The following is a 16,379-nucleotide window of genomic DNA, read 5'->3' as shown; positions in this document are numbered from 1 at the left end:
ATTACCCAGCAATGTGAATAAAACAGCATTGTAGTTTTTAGTGGGGCCTTGAAGGAAATTGTCAATGTAGGTTGAGAATGGTTATTTCAGAAAGAAGGAATGATTTGAGCAGTGTTTATATGCTCATATTATATGAGAGGGGATAAGTTGGCTGATGAAATTTGCATAAAGCAGGACTGAGAACTCATTTAAAAAGTTGTTATTGATAACAGATCATGGAAAGGCTTCTTAAGAACTTCAGATTTTATTCTGAATAGTAATTAAAATTTATTAAAATATGTTAAGTGAAGTAGTGATATGATGAGAATCTTTTTAAAGAATTCTTCAGTGAATCTGGTAGCAATATTTAGATTAAAGAGAGCAGAATGGGGCTTCCCTGGTGGCGCAGTGGTTGAGAGTCTGCCTGCCAATGCAGAGGACACGGGTTCGTGCCCTGGTCTGGGAAGATCCCATGTGCCATGGAGCGGCTGGGCCCATACCGCAAAAAAAAAAAAAAAAAAAAGAACAGAATGAAGAAAATATTATAACAATATACTATATGATAATCTATTTCATAATATAATAATAAGAGAGAATAATAATAGAAAGCTATGGTGATTATTTCCATTGTGCTGGCAGTTGTGTTGATAGAAGAAACAAAGAAAAATCATAGGGTAGCCTAGCAAGTACATTTTCATTTGGTTTACCTCTAATTCTTCAATTACCATTACATTTGATAATTAGTATTTTTTAATCTTACTTTAAACTCATGTGGTTTTGACTAGAGGTGATATCTTTCACATGCCATTTAGAAAGTATACACTTTTAAACCCTGTACAACAAAGTATATATAATCCAATAAAATTATATGAATTTATTCATGAATCCTATAACTCTGAAGCTGTTGAATATTCGTTGTATGTACTTTTCTTTTGTATTTTCATATTGATGGAATTCTTCAAAAATGTTGACATAATTTTAAATGTTTTTGTAATAATTGTCATTAAATTACAGTGTCTATATACTAAATAAGTCCCGCTTGTTTGGTTTCATATATAAATTGTATATACTTATTTTAATAGATGGGGAATTTCTAATTGCTTCATCTGATTTTTTAAGTACCTAGAGGGATAAGAACCACACTATTTTAGGACTCTATTATGAGATAGTAGGTGTAACACTAAACTGAAAAGGAAAAAGAATTGTCTTTAGGTCATTTCAAACTATTTCTAGTGAATATACAATGAATGTTTATTTAAAAGCATAATTCTGACATACCTTTTTACAGTAGTCTCATCTCCCATTCATGTAGGAGTGGGTGTTTGTTTGTTTTGGTTTTTTTACATTTAATGTTCCTCCCTAGCTAGAAAATAGTAGAAAACTTTATTGCAAACAAAACAAAATTGTTACACTCTTGCATTCATGGTTGAAACTACTTCCAAGGCAAGCAGTTACTTTCATACTCTTGTAAGAAACTTTTAATGCTTCTTTTTTAGTTGTTAGTGTTTGCTTAAATTCTAGATTATAATAATTTTGACAGTCTGTAACTAATATCATATGAGTATATTTCAACTTTCTTTTGGAGTTTATGTATATGATGTCTTCTTACTGAGCTTTTCTAGACACTTTATTATTAAAGATTAAGATATCACTATTTCTGATATTATTTTGTGGTTGTTTTCTAATAAGTATAATGATATAATTTTATATTACATTGCCATTATAAATTTGTGAGCTTGTTCCTTATTGTGTTTTTAAATATTTTTAATTTTGAGTTCTCTTCTCCTTTTAATCTAGGTCATATCCTGCAATCTCCATCAGCCAACGTGCTCCCAACCCTTCCTTTCCATGTCCTTCGTAGCTTGTTTAGCACTACACCTTTGACTACTGACGATGGTGTGCTTCTGCGGAGGATGGCATTGGAAATTGGAGCACTACACCTCATACTTGTCTGTCTCTCTGCTCTGAGCCACCATGCCCCACGAGTTCCAAACTCTAGCCTCAATCAAACAGAGGTAGGTTCAGTTTTGTTTTTTTTTTTTAAAGAAGGTGTCATTTTATTTATATCTACTTTTGGCTGTGTTGGGTCTTCGTTGCTGCGCGTTGGCTTTCTTTAGTTGAGGGGAGTGGGAGCTACTCTTCCCTTTGGTGCATGGTCTTCTCATTGCGGTGGCTACTCATGTTGTGGAGCACAGGCTCTAGGTGCATGGGCTTCAGTAGCTGTGGAACGCAGGCTCAGTAGTTGTGGCACACAGGTTTAGTTGCTCCGCCACATGTGGGATCTTCCCGGACCAGGGACTGAACCTGTGTCCCCTGCATTGGCAGGTGGATTCTTAACCACTGCGCCACCAGTAAAGTTCCAAATGAGCTTTTTAAAGATGTCTTTTAGAACAGTATCAAAAATAGAAAATATCGGACTTCCTTTGGGGGTCCAGTGGTTAAGACTCTGTGCTTACAACGCAGGGGGCACGGGTTCAATCCCTGGTCGGGGAACTATATCCCACATCCTTTGGGCAGCACCGCCAAAAGAAAAAGAAAGTATCTATAAATAAATCCAAGAAAGATGTGTAAGACATCTCATAAAATACATAAAACTTTTTAGAAAGACAATTATTAATTAGACTTTAATAAACTGAAGCATCTGTCCATGTTTACCTCTCACAGAGTAGAAAATATGGCATTTCATTAACATTTTTTTTTTTTTTTTTTTTTGGCCGTGGCAAAAAGAAAAAAAAGGAATACAGTGATCAATAGCTCAACGGAAAAAATATCAAGGCATCACCTAACAGAGACTGTTTTAGGAAATGACACCAAATAAGAAGGAAGGGGCTTCCCTGGTGGCGCAGTGCTTGAGAGTCCGCCTGCCGATGCAGGAGACGCGGGTTCGTGCCCCGTTTTGGGAAGATCCCACATGCCGCGGAGCGGCTGGGCCCGTGAGCCATGGCCACTGAGCCTGCGCGTCCGGAGCCTGTGCTCCGCAAATGGGAGAGGCCACAACAGTGAGAGGCCCGCATAACGCAAGGGAAAAAAAAAAAAAAAAAAAAAAAAAGAAGGAAGAAGATAAATTATTAGGAAAAATAGTCCTTGTTCAACCCTTAATTTAGGAAAATAATTTCAGTGATTCTGATATTAGCCAGTCTCCAAACAAATCTATCTTTAACTGGAAATCTGACAAACTTTGAATAAAATCTTCAAATATATATGGTTTTCTGATTTAATCTTAGTTTGATACTTCAAAAACACTTCAAGATAACAAAGGAGTAATCACTCTTAAGAGTTTTTGTGGTAAAAACTTCAATGTATTCAAAGTTTAATTTAGTTCTAAAATTAAGCATGCTTTATGTAAACTGACATAAAGGTGATTATTAGATTTCTTAGCTTCTTTAGCAACGGCAAAACAGTGGTGAGCCAGTCTACATTACTCAGTTGAAGTTTCCTTTAATTGAAAACATATGACACCATTATAGATTCATCCTAAAAGATCTGGCTCATATCCCTATTCCGTTTGCTGTTTTCTCTGTTTAATTTTGAGTTATTGACTCTTTAGGCCCTAAAATGCTTTAACCTATCTATTCCTGGGAAATATTGTTAAAGTTTCATTTATCCTTTTTTAAAAATAATTAATTAATTTTTATTTTTGTCTGCGTTGGGTCTTTGTTGCTGTGCGCAGGCTTTCTCTAGTTGCAAGGAGCGGGGGCTACTCTTCGCTGCGGTGCGTGGGCTTCTCATTGCGGTGGCTTTTCTTGTTGTGGAGCACGGGCTCTAGGCGCGTGGGCTTCAGTAGTTGTGGCCCACGGGCTTAGTTGCTCCACGGCACATGGGATCTTCCTGGACCAGGGCTCGAACCCATGTCCCCTGCATTGGCAGGTGGATTCTTAACCACTGCGCCACCAGGGAAATCCCCATTTATCTATTCTTAAATATAAGCATTTGTTCCCCATTTTTCCCTTCCCCTAACCCTTGACAGCTATACTTTGCATTCTGTCTCTGTTTATTTACCTACTCTGGATATTTCATGTAAATGGAATCATACAATATGTTACCTTTGTGTCTGTCTTCTTTGACTTAGCATAATGTTTTTGAGTTTCATTCAGGTAACATGTATCAGAACTTCGTTATTCCTTATGGCTGAATAATATTCCATTGTATGTATAAACCACAGTTTGTTTATCCATTCAGCCATTGGTGGGCTTTTGGGCTGACCGTTTGACTATTGTGAATGGTCTTGCTATGAACATAAGAGTAACGTATTTGTTTATCAGTTTTTATGTCTTTGGATGTATACCTAGGAGTGGAATTGCTGGGTCACATTGTCTTTCTTTGTCTAATTTTTTAAGGAGTGCCAAACTGTTTTCCATAGCAGCTAAACTATTTAAATGTCTACTGATAAATTTTTGATGATAAATGAAACCAAATAGTAATACATTTTTATTTTTTGTTATAAGCCACCAGTATCAAGCTCTCACAACCCTACATCAACAGAAGAACAGCAGCTCTATTGGGCCAAAGGGACTGGCTTTGGAACAGGCTCTACAGCTTCTGGATGGGATGTGGAACAAGCCTTAACTAAACAGAGGCTGGAAGAGGAACATGTTACCTGTCTCCTGCAGGTATATTTACAAAGTTGATATTGTCAGTGATAATAGTTAAATTTTTTTTTGTTGTATTGATTTTTAACTATTGTTGACTATCCATCTCATCCTAAGCTACTTTTATACAGCCCATTGTACTCCTTGCTGTCAGTACATTTAAGATACTGGACAAAGATTTCTCTTCCCTATTTGTAACTCTAATTTCTTCCCTCTTAGTTAGCTTCTTCACTGAGAGGAAAGTGACAAAGATGAAATTATCAAATAACTGGAATGTGCCATGTCTACTTTCTTCTGGTTAACTTCTCGTCTAAAGTGCTATATGTGGACTCCTTAAAAAAATGTATTTTTTATATCTTTGTTTCTCACATTGTTCTATAAGTTTTCTAGAACTGGGCAAGGTGAGCTAGCTTATAAAGTTTTCAGTACCACAGAAATGAGAAGAGTACGTTCTTAAAGATTAGCTTTTGTTCCTGGATCAACTAATTGACTAAAATTAGTTGTCCATTTTTTTTTTTTAGAGCATTGGTGAAGTCTTTGAACATAATTTTGGCAGTTCTAGGATGATAAGCTTATTCTTATATAAAATTCTAAGATTCCATCACCCTCAAACTATAAACTGAATCTATTCAATGCAATAAATAATCTCAGAGTTGCTACTAAGCTTTTAAGTTCATGTTCTTAGGTGGATTGCTTCTGTATGTCTGGTCATACACTACATCATCATGCAAAGCATACCCTCTTTTGAAAATCTAAAGAAAAAACGTCATTTTTAAAACATGTAGTATGAGGCATTGATTGAGTTGAAAATATATTCTCTTGGTATTCAGATTGACTAACATAAAATATGGGCTTTTAAACTACAAAGCTAGAACGCAATTTAAATCCAACAAATTTTATTTTTAGGTTCTTGCAAGTTATATAAATCCTGCAAGTGGTGCTGTAAATGGAGAAGCTCAGTCATCTCACGAGAGTAGAGGACAGAACAGTAATGCCCTTCCGTCTGTTCTTCTAGAGCTTCTCAGTCAGTCCTGCCTCATCCCAGCCATGTCATCTTATCTACGAAATGACTCAGGTAAATCACACTGTAACTAGTCCTTTGAAATATTTTAGTGGATGATTACTTTTGTTTACTTATTTTATCATTATCAGTTTAAATAATAAGGTTCAATTGGAATATTTGAAATTATCCTTCCCTAATATATATAGGTGTGAGTTTGATGGATTTATTTCTTAAAATTATTTGAGAAACAGTTAGTTGTTTTAGGGGGCCCCTAATTTGTTACTATGTAGTCACCTATAACATAGAATAAAAGTTTTCATTATCCCTTTGTTTTCAACTGTGAAAGTACATTTTTTTCTTTTAGTAACCTGTAACTGAAAATGATAAGGCAAAGGCTAGCAGTTTCAGGACAGTATTCTGATCTGAATACGATTAATTGAATTTCTATGTGTTTTTAATGTTTTTCTCAAATATTAGAATTTCAGACAGTAGTTATTTGAAGAAAGGCAGATAGATGAATTATTCAAGTCCATAGATACTTGACAATGAGTATTAGTTTTTACAAATTCAGTAATAAAAGTACCATAGTTACTTACTTTGCCAATATACAATTGATTATTGATTGAAACTAGTTTATTATTTTCTTGGTTGTGGAGTTATCTTCCAAGAAATGTATTCTTTTCCTAAATAGGAATAGAAAGTTTATGTTTTATTTAGATACTCAGTGACATACAAGTATTGCCAAGAAAAACAGTTAACATCTCCTCCTTTTAGCCAGGACCTTTAATTTTATTTAGTCATTTTAAAATTTAAAATATTTGCTCTGCTTCTTATCTCTGCTTTTATTCATACTCGTACTCAAGAAAATAAACACTTACACATTTAATTATATTATTAAGGAAGAATAGGTAAGGAAAGCAATGGAAATGAATCTTGAAGTAGTTTATTTTGATTTGTGGTAGCAATTCAAATGCAATTAGATGGATGGAAAATATACTTGTATTTGAAAAGGGACTACTGCCCATATTCTCCACCTTCAAAAGTTTATTGTGCTTCCAAACACACCGTTTCCCAGCCTACCTCAAACTTTTTCATAAAAATATTGAGGTGTTATATAATTGATTTTCTTTTTTAGATTGACCTGTTTGATCCATCAGATTTGTCTTTTTGAAAAAACAGATATCAAATGCACAATATATTTTTTGATTAAGTAAAGTATTTGGAGCTGTAAACACTTAAGTATTTCAGATCAGTGCCGCAATTTAATATTAAATCGTTTAGAAAAATTGAACAGAGTAAGATAAGGTTTCTCTTTACTTCCACATTGTTAAAATATTATTAATCCTTTTACTTTCAAACTGTATGACCTCTCAGAAATTTTTAATTTTGTCTTGTTCTGAAATTCAGTCCTTGTGTAACACTGAGCTTTTATCTTTATGGCTCAGAATCAAAAAGGAAATCTGGTGTTACTTACTTTTACTGTTTAAAATAGTCTTTTTAAGTAGGTGCACTTTCTGTTAAGTGTGTATTTTAATAAATAAGCCTTGATTCTGGTGAATATATGGAATTGCAGAGACTTAAGATAGTCCATCTTGGAACTACTTTAGAAATTTAATGTTTGCCTTTCCTTTGTGATTATTTTCCCAGAGTAAAGAAATTTCTTTGCCCAAGGTTGAGATTTATATACTTGAATCTGGTACTTTGTCCAGTGGTATAATTTTAATTTTAATTGATAGTGGTATAATTTTAGTTGATAGATTTATATTTGAACCACATTTTGTAACCACATTACAAAAATTATTTTGAAATAAGATTTTAAGGTAAATTAATATAAAATAATTAACTTAGTTAAGATAAGTAGGTCAGATAATTGGCAGAACACCTCTTAAATGATGTTTTCATTTATCAGAGAAAACTTTTTGGAACCTGGGGTATATTCAATCCATAGTTTTTAAGGAACAAGGTATATTACTTAAGTCTGCCCATTTAGAATATTCTAAATATGAGTTATAGATGTATTTCAAGAAAATGTAGCTTAATATATTAGTAAATATGCTACTTAATCAATTTTGGTTAAAACACTAATTTTTAAAGTGACATTTTAAAATCTGAACAAATTAGTCTTCTTGGAACTTAGTAAAATTCTTATTTTATAAAATTAGTCTTAAGTCCATTTTCCAGTTTTGTCATTGGTCTGTAGAATATTATTTTTGGCCATTTGAGGGGTTGGGATAAGGTAGAGCATCCAATACAGAATCTATTACTTCATGTAATTGTCATATCTTTGTTCTCCTTTAATCCAGAAAAGTTCTCAACTTTTCTTTGTCTTTCATGATATTGACATTTTTACAGAATACAGACTATTTTATAGCATATCCAGCAAGTTGGTTTTTAAGTGTGAGAGCAGTGCTAATAATTTCGTGTGAGATGTTATATTCAAGAGATGGTTTGCTTACGTTGCTAGCAGATGATATGCAAAAACACAAGACTAATGTAATAAGATCTTTCGAGAGCTGTAGTAAAATATAGTTAACCCTTGGGAGATTGGTTCCAGGACCCTCCACCAAAACCAAAATCCACAGGAGCTCAAGTCACTTATATCAAATGGCATAGTGTTTGCATATAAGCTCTGCACATCCTCCCGTATGCTCTGAATCAACTCTAGATTACTTATAATACCTAACACAATGTAAATGTTACATAAATAGTTATTATGCTGTATTGTTTAAGGAATAATGACAAGAAAAAAGTCTACAAGTTCAGTACAGAGACACTCATCATAGACCTAACTACATAGTACACACCAGCAACAACATATTTTCTTCCTTTCAGCACGTACAGACTGCTTTCATTTAATGAAAGAGAAATACATAGAATGTTTAAAATATAAGTACATATTGAAAATATAGTTACAAATAGCGAAAATATAAATTTATTCTTTTTCTCACACACACTGTGTTAACATTCACCAAAACCCTGGTTCTTCTCTTTTGTTAACCGTCATGTGATGATGATGATGATTGCTGTCTTATGCCTATGGTGAGGCAACAGATGTGTAGCATGTAGGTAAGCAGTGAGACATCAGGCTAACTTGAACCTACTGACAGGACATCTGTGTTGGAAGAACCAGCTTCTAATTGCAGATGCTGATACTTTGAAGAAGGTCCAATAATAATGATGTCTTGATGTGTGGAGGTTGAGAGCTGAGGGTCTTGAAGTATTGAAGATCAGGGTTTCACAATTGCAGGTGCTTCAGTTAGAAACACCATTGTAAGCTGTTTCTTCTTTTCTTTGCATCATCAAACAAATCTTGCAGTGGTTGTACTTATGTTGTTTTCCCTCGGGTGACACGGAGGCTTCATTCCATTGGAGGATGTACTCAGGGTCATATCCTTTAACAATTCCACCTTTTGAAAAACTGCTGCAAATTTTTCAAGTGTCCAGATTGATAGCCCTGCCTCTTCTAGATCTTCTGCTGCATCATCATCATCATCATTATCATCATCATCTGTCAAGGATTTCAGTAGATCTTTGAGTTCCTTGTTGGGAAAGGTTTCTCTACGTTCTTCTCTGTGTTCCTTGTTGTCCTCACATCATGTCAGTGAAGTCTTCTCCACCAACTTCACTTGCAACATTCAAGATATTCCTGACTTCTGCATCAATAATGGGTAATCACTGACTACCCCACTCCATAATGGCTTCCAACGTGCATTGACTGTCTTGGGCTTTAGGGCATCTGCAGCCTCTGCAATAAGAACAGTTTCATCTACAGTTGTGAAGCTCTTCCATAAATCCATGATGCTGAAGTCAAGGTTATAGTATCAAGGGCAGCAGTGATCCTCCCGAAGGTGAAGTGGGTGTAAGTCACCTCAATAATGCACTTGGTGATCCATTGGTCAAGTGGCTGTGGTAGTGAGGTAGTGTTAAGAGGCAGGAACATCACTTCCACGTTCTTGTTGGCAAAGCAGAGACATTGGGGATGGCTGGGAGCATTGTGAGGAGGACCTTATTGGCAGCCCCTTCTCTTTGAGGTATTTCTTCACTTCAGGAATGAAGCACTGGTGGAACCATCTCAACAAGATGGCTGTCACTCAAGCCTTCTTGTTGCATTGCCAACACACGGGCAGGCAATTTTTGTTTTCAAGGGCCTGGGGATTGTTTGCTTCATAGATGAGGCCTAGCTTGATCATGTGACCTGCTGTGTTGCCACACAGCACCTGTAAAGCTATCTTTCCGGGCCTAGAGCCCCCGCGGCCTGCTTGGTACTGTTATGGATGTAGGTATGATTGGACATCTTATTCCCGAACAAGCCTGTTTCATCACAGTTGAAGACTTTCTCTAGAAGATAGCCTTCCTCTTCTGTGAGTTTCTTGAGCTCTTCTGGGAACACTGGTGCTGCCTCAGCATCAGTTCTTCTGGAAATGCCGATTCTCCCGTGATCTTTAAGTTCTTAAGACTGTAGAACTTTACGTAACTAGCCAACCATCCTTTAGTAGCCTTGAACTTCCTCTCCTCAGCTCTCCTCAACGCCCCCCCCCCCACACCCACAGTAGTGCTCATAGAGGCCAAGTGCTTTTTCACACATTGTTTTGCCTTCAACGGGGATATGCTTCTGTGACATGTCCTCTAGTCACAAACTTGATGCTTTCTCAGTCTTTGCAGGCACTTTATCACGAACCAGAGAAACCATTTTTGCCATTGTAAGAACAGCACTAACACTTCCACAAATTTTGACTTCTTTCCATTTTATTTTATGAACGTTCAGTTTATTCTTATCAACCTTACCAGTCCACTTTGGCAGGTGACATGCCACTTCTTAAATGATCTAAGATTTTTGTTTTCTTGTCAAGAGATAGCACTTTATGTTCCCTCTTAGCCTTTGAGGTGTTGCTTTGACCACTTAAGTGCTTTTTAGGAGGCTTTTTTTTTTCATAGAAACAAAGGGTGCACACAGCACAAGTAGTGAATGAGTGAGACTTGAGGCGAACAATGCTCATTAAGGTAACTCTGTGTATAAAACAGTGAATTTGAAGCCACAGCTTCAAGTTAGGTAACTGAAACAAATAAGTGATTTATATGTTTGTATAAATCACTTGTATTAGGCTATTTTTGTATCAGGCTATTTGTATTAGGCTATTTTTTGTATTAGGCTATTTTTGTATTAGGCTATTTTGTATTAGGCTATTTTTATCTCTAGTATCATTTTTAAAAGGAATGATAAAAATCTTAAAAGGAAGAAAGTAGTTATTTTCATGAGATTTCTTAGGTAGATAGGAAAATCTTCATATGAAGGATGTGTTCATTTTAATTTCTGTCTCCCGACATTCTGAGTTCCATTTGTCACAGCCATGTTATTTTGAAAACTGCATTGTGAAGGAGGATCATTTTTCCTCAGGCTGCTGTCAGTTACATACACGCTATTGAGTAAGCCTTCAGTTACCCCACTGGCCACTAGATGGAGATCTCATTTCATTGCTAGAAATACTTTGTAAAACTGTATGAATGTGAGAATTAGCAGGTAAAATGTTACTTTAGAGTCCCTCACCCTTATTATTCTCATTCCCGTTTTGGAAAATGACATGTTCCTGTCTTCAGAAAACAGCACCACTGAGCACATTAAATTACTTGCCATTAATATAGTAGAGCATGCTGGAAACTCTTTATCAAAGTGTTATAAAATCTCTACCTTTTTAGTGTATGTTTCATAGTGTCAGATTAGGAAAGAGCAAATGAAATCCAGAGAAATTTATTCAGTTGCCCACGTTTTACTGTTTAGCTGTGATGTGGCCATTACTAAACTCACATATTTTCAAATTTTAAAAAAGGTATAAATGGATTTTTTCACTATGGAAGAGAGAAATGAATAAATGTGATATGTTAAAGGAAGGAAGAAAGGAGAACAAGCACAAAACTTTTTTGTATTGAGAACATTATAAAGTATCTACTAATTTGGCTTGGTTGTCTTAGCTAAGTGATAGTATATACTAGTATTAAAATTTCCTCATTTTCATAATATTGGTATGGTAGTTCTGTAACTAGCTATAATGGGACAAAAGCCATTATTGCAAGCTTTCTTATACCACCTGATTTTCCTCAGGAAAATGGATTTTGGGTTAAAATCCAATATATCTTTGGAATATATCTTAGGTTATATTCCTCAAAAATTCAGTATTTAAGTTTAATTTTATGAGAGAATAAAGTTAATTTTGTTGTTATGGCAAATGTCTTAAATAGGACCACATTCTTTAAATCCAAAAGTTATTACTAAAAAGATCCTTCAGAGTAAGCGTACAGTTGGAACCGTTATTATCTTTTCAGGCCTCAGGGCAGCAAATTCAGGAGGGCCTGTTGTTTGTAGAGGGCTTACAAATTATATTAGTACTGTTACATGAAAATATAGTGGTTTATCAGTAGAAAATATATTACTTTATCATTTACGAAAATAGTTCGTTTGCTTGTTTTGTTGATACACATTGCCTGAGAAACAAATAAGTAGAAATTATTGAGCTGTCATAACACATAGTTCTTAACATCATATCCTTATTTACGGTTTTCTTGGTAATAGTTCATTTGAAACTTTTGAGTTATATTGTATTTTATTGCCATTTCTTTACACTGTTTTAATAATGAGTCTGTCAGAAATGGGTGAAGATTTTACAAGATTCTTCTGCTAAGTAAAGTTGCAGGTCACTTGGTTTTTAATTCCAAACTGTGTTATAATATGGCCCCAGTTTTCTTAAAAATTATCTGAGTAGTACAAATAAAATCTGAAACACTTGCCTGCATTTAATGTATTTTATTTCTGCATATGAGTCAAAAACAAGATCCTGTCTGCTGTTTCATTCTTGGTAAAAGAGTACAGAGTACCAACATTTTGAGCACGTTAGTGGCCAGAGTATCTGGCACACATAAGTGCTCATCAATAAATATTAGTTTCTTTTATCTAGAATTTTCCTGTTTGTTAAAGGTATTCTATTTTGAAATGTCTTTGGTATGGAATACATTACTCTGTCTCTTAAATGATTATATTGCATAAATTTTATAAGGGGGAGAGAGGTTGCTTAAATTAAAATTTATCTGGTTTCCAGTTGATTTGATTTGTATAGATTTGTAAGGGTAAAATATCTGGAACCTTTTAAAGATACCTTCCTTGTTTACCCAAAGTAGAGTGGTCCTTCTCTTCCTGTTAGTTGCCAGTGTATCTGTTGTTTATACTTTCACTTCTTACATTGTAGACTGGTTATAGTACACACCTTAATAAAATTCCACCTAACCAACCTGCCAAATGAACTATAAGTCTTCATTTCTTCTATAAACAACTTGACTTGTGCCATATATGTGTGTGTGTGTGTGTGTATATATATATATATATATATATATATATATATATATAATTTCCCATTAATTAAATTGTAAGCCTATTAAGAGTTATATTTGTTTCCAAACTTATTTATGCCAGTTATATTGCCATTACATAGTCAAATATTACACATATTAGATGCTTATATGATAAATTAGTGAAATACTTTTTTTTTTTGTGGCTGTGCAGTGTGGCTTATGGGATCTTAGTTCCCTGACCAGGGATTGAACCTGCGCCGTGGCAGTGAAAGCGCCGAGCCCTAACCACTGGACCAGCAGGGAATTCCCAGTAGAATACTTTTTAAAAGCATAAAAAAGGGAATTGGCTAAAACAATCATTGAATTAAGCTTACCTGAGAAACTGTAAAAGATTGTGTGTGTGTGTGTGTGTGTGTGTGTATCACACCCCCAGTAGAATATCCTTCTTGCTGAGTAGAGCAAGTTGGCCTTGACTTGTGTAAAAAACATTCATACTTTGATATTCTGCCAAAAATCTTTGACCTCTTGATAGGGTTTCCGTTTATTTCATTATTTTGCCCTAGTGGCTGGCTTAACTGCCAACTTCAGCCAAAGTTTAACATATTCTAGGGTTGACATGAATCCCCAAAACAATTTGTTGGCTAAGGCTTGATCGAAAAGTATAAATTCAAGAAATTAAACAATGGAAAAATTGAAAAGGAAATGAAATATTGTGTATGAATCCTTACATACAGAAGTTATTTTTATCAAAGTATTTGTGTAGAACTCATTGATGTTTTCCTTACAGCACTTGTATGTGATAGAGTTTATTACTAATTACATATTAAATTCATGGCTCTGCAGTAAAACAACTTAGAACTAACATTTTATTAATGTACAAATATTCTTGATGATATATGCTCACTTAAGATATCCTTTCAGTAATCTCATTTGCAAAGATCTTTATTGCAGAGCCATGTTTTGTTTTTAAATGTATAGTATCAAGGAAGAGTTTTTGGTTTATTCGTTGTTACATTTTAGTGAGAATTTAAGATCCTAGATGAAAAAATTCTCTCTTACTTTACTGTACCCAGTGTTTATTTCAGCCTTTTAAAAAAAAAACTATATGTTGTTCAAGTATAATTTCTACAACTATTGATCTGCTAGGGAAGAAAATAGTTTAGCGTTAGGTATGTTTATAAGTATAAAAGTCAAATTATTGGATTGGTACTTTGAAAAATGGAGCTGTCTTTTGAATAAGGTAGTTTACCAGACAGAATATATTTGTTACATGATTATCTTTTAAGATATGCATACTAGCCACGCTACTTGTAGGGATATCAGTTGCATATAGTTACGGATTAAATTTTAGTATTCAGTTACTTGAAAGGATTTTTAATTTACAGAGAAATAATTTAAGGATCTCTGATTGCTTTATTTCCATGTGATATTTCCGTGAAATGTAGGATGACTTTATATTTCAAGTTAGGCAAAGTAGGGTGAATAAATTCTTTAATTGAAAATAAATATTTGAGCAATTTATTATTTAATTTTCACATTAGTTTTTGAGTCCACTCAAATGAACATTCCATAAACAAGTATTACTTTATTAGATTGAGTTGAGGTTTTTATACTTTAGGTGGGCCTCTCGTTTTGTATTACTGAAATTGATCAGAGAAATAAAGTCAACACATGCTGAAGAACATTAGAAAAAAACAAGATGCTTTTTCTATGTAGTATTTATTTTCTGTGCAGTCCTATAGTTACAAATGCGTAACTACCAAAAAATTATTATAAAGCATGCATTTCTTTTGAGATAATAAGTATAAATCCAAAGGAAGACAATGCTTTTGAGAATATTCAGCATTTATTGATACTGAATAAAACTTTATTTTTCTGTAGATTTTGTTAGTTTTCTTTCCCACGCTGAAAAAATTTTCCTTTCCTATGTCAGGTAGATTATTAGAGGCTTAAAATAAACATAAATTTAAAAGCAGTTGGAATGAAAATGATATATATTCAATATGTACTTTTAGAAAAAATCTATTGCATGGTTGCTTTTGTGTCTTATTTCTATTACTGGATCTTGTGTGTTTTCTGGCATACAGAAATAAATCTTTATTATCCATATATTCACTGCAGTGCCTAGAGTAAGGCACTTACCCTGGTTACTGCCCTTAGAGCCAGGCACTTGCCCTGGAATGTCATAATCTTCTGGAAATATTCTTTTAAAGGTTATTCTTAGAAATCATTTTTGTTAGAGCTGGTTTTTGTCGTGAATGCACCCCCATGAGAGAGACTATCAGCTTGTGATATAGATATACACAATAACTACTACCAAGAAGTTAAGTACTATCTCAATAATGCCTAACATAGTCAAGACAGATTCTTCATTTTCTTCTTTCTCTTCTTGCTTCTTTACATCTTCTGTTGTAGTGATGACAGGAATACCCATTTTCCCCCAAAAATCTCTTGGTCTAGAGAAGAAGAAAGTTGACTGTGAAACAAATCCTTAGGAAAGGTATCTTTGAACTATACAGAGAAATAGGAAATAAATTTATTGTACTTGCTTTTGTTGCATAATTTTTCAGCCTGCAGTTCTGTTTTACTCTGTTGAAGGTGGTGGAACATGATAGAAAATAGAGGCATTTTAGTAGAACTTCAAATAATCTATTATCATTTTAACAGTTGGATAGAATAATAGAAAATATAATGAAAAGGCACACAGATTCTGCCATTTATATATTCTGGGTGTATATTTAGTAGCTATAAATACATTTTTTAAGTCTTTTATGTATATTTAACTAAGCTGATGTATTTAACGTGAATTATAGTTTATACCTAATATGTGTAATCACCACATATTTTAGCCTAAAATAATGAAGTTACTAAATGTCTGAGTTTATTTTTTTGAAGTATAGTTGATGTATGATATTATATAAATTACAGGTGTACAAAATGGTGATTCACAATTTTTAAAGCTTATACTCCATTTATAGTTTTTATAAAATATTTTCTATAAATGTCCAAGTTTTCAAATAATTAAAAGAGAAGTGTTCCTTACCCTACATTGCATCAGGAATACAGTATTCCCAGTTACCCTGCTTTAGTCCACAGTAGTGATGAATGGACCTTTTCTCTTTGTGGAGAACTTCTGTTGACACTCAGAGAAAAGGAAGTGAACAAAAAACCTGGACAAACTTCTTTATTGAACATGGCAAATGTTTTCAGTTCTCCAGAAGGGGTGTGTCTTTTCCATTGGTAATCTGTGGTAAATTTCACTGTAACTGTTTGGTAAGAATTGATGAGCTTCTGCCAGTAGTAAGCCAAGCAGTAAATGTTTTACATTTTTTCTTAGAATTATTTTTAGCTTTTATACATGCTGGATCGTGTGTTTTATGGGGAAAAAATGACTAATCTTTTTGATTATTTCTTATAAATTTCTTATCAACCTTTAAACTATTCTGTTTCTTTTTTTTTTTTTTTTTTTT

General features: G+C 34.0%; 1 protein-coding gene across 1 annotated transcript in view; it reads left to right on the top strand.

Moving 5' to 3' along the window:
* The window catches only part of BIRC6 (baculoviral IAP repeat containing 6), a 244,499-nt gene that overhangs the window by 172,802 nt on the left and 55,318 nt on the right, over window positions 1-16,379 (top strand). The window contains 3 exon segments of the mRNA XM_007450952.1: window positions 1,777-1,994; window positions 4,425-4,589; window positions 5,475-5,643. Of these exon segments, the coding sequence (XP_007451014.1) occupies window positions 1,777-1,994; window positions 4,425-4,589; window positions 5,475-5,643 (552 nt within the window).

Source organism: Lipotes vexillifer, unplaced genomic scaffold (assembly GCF_000442215.2).
Source record: "Lipotes vexillifer unplaced genomic scaffold, Lipotes_vexillifer_v1.1 scaffold776, whole genome shotgun sequence".
NCBI lineage: Eukaryota > Metazoa > Chordata > Mammalia > Artiodactyla > Lipotidae > Lipotes > Lipotes vexillifer.
The sequence above is the reverse complement of the archived record's forward strand: the minus strand, read 5'-3'. Positions and strand labels throughout refer to the sequence as shown.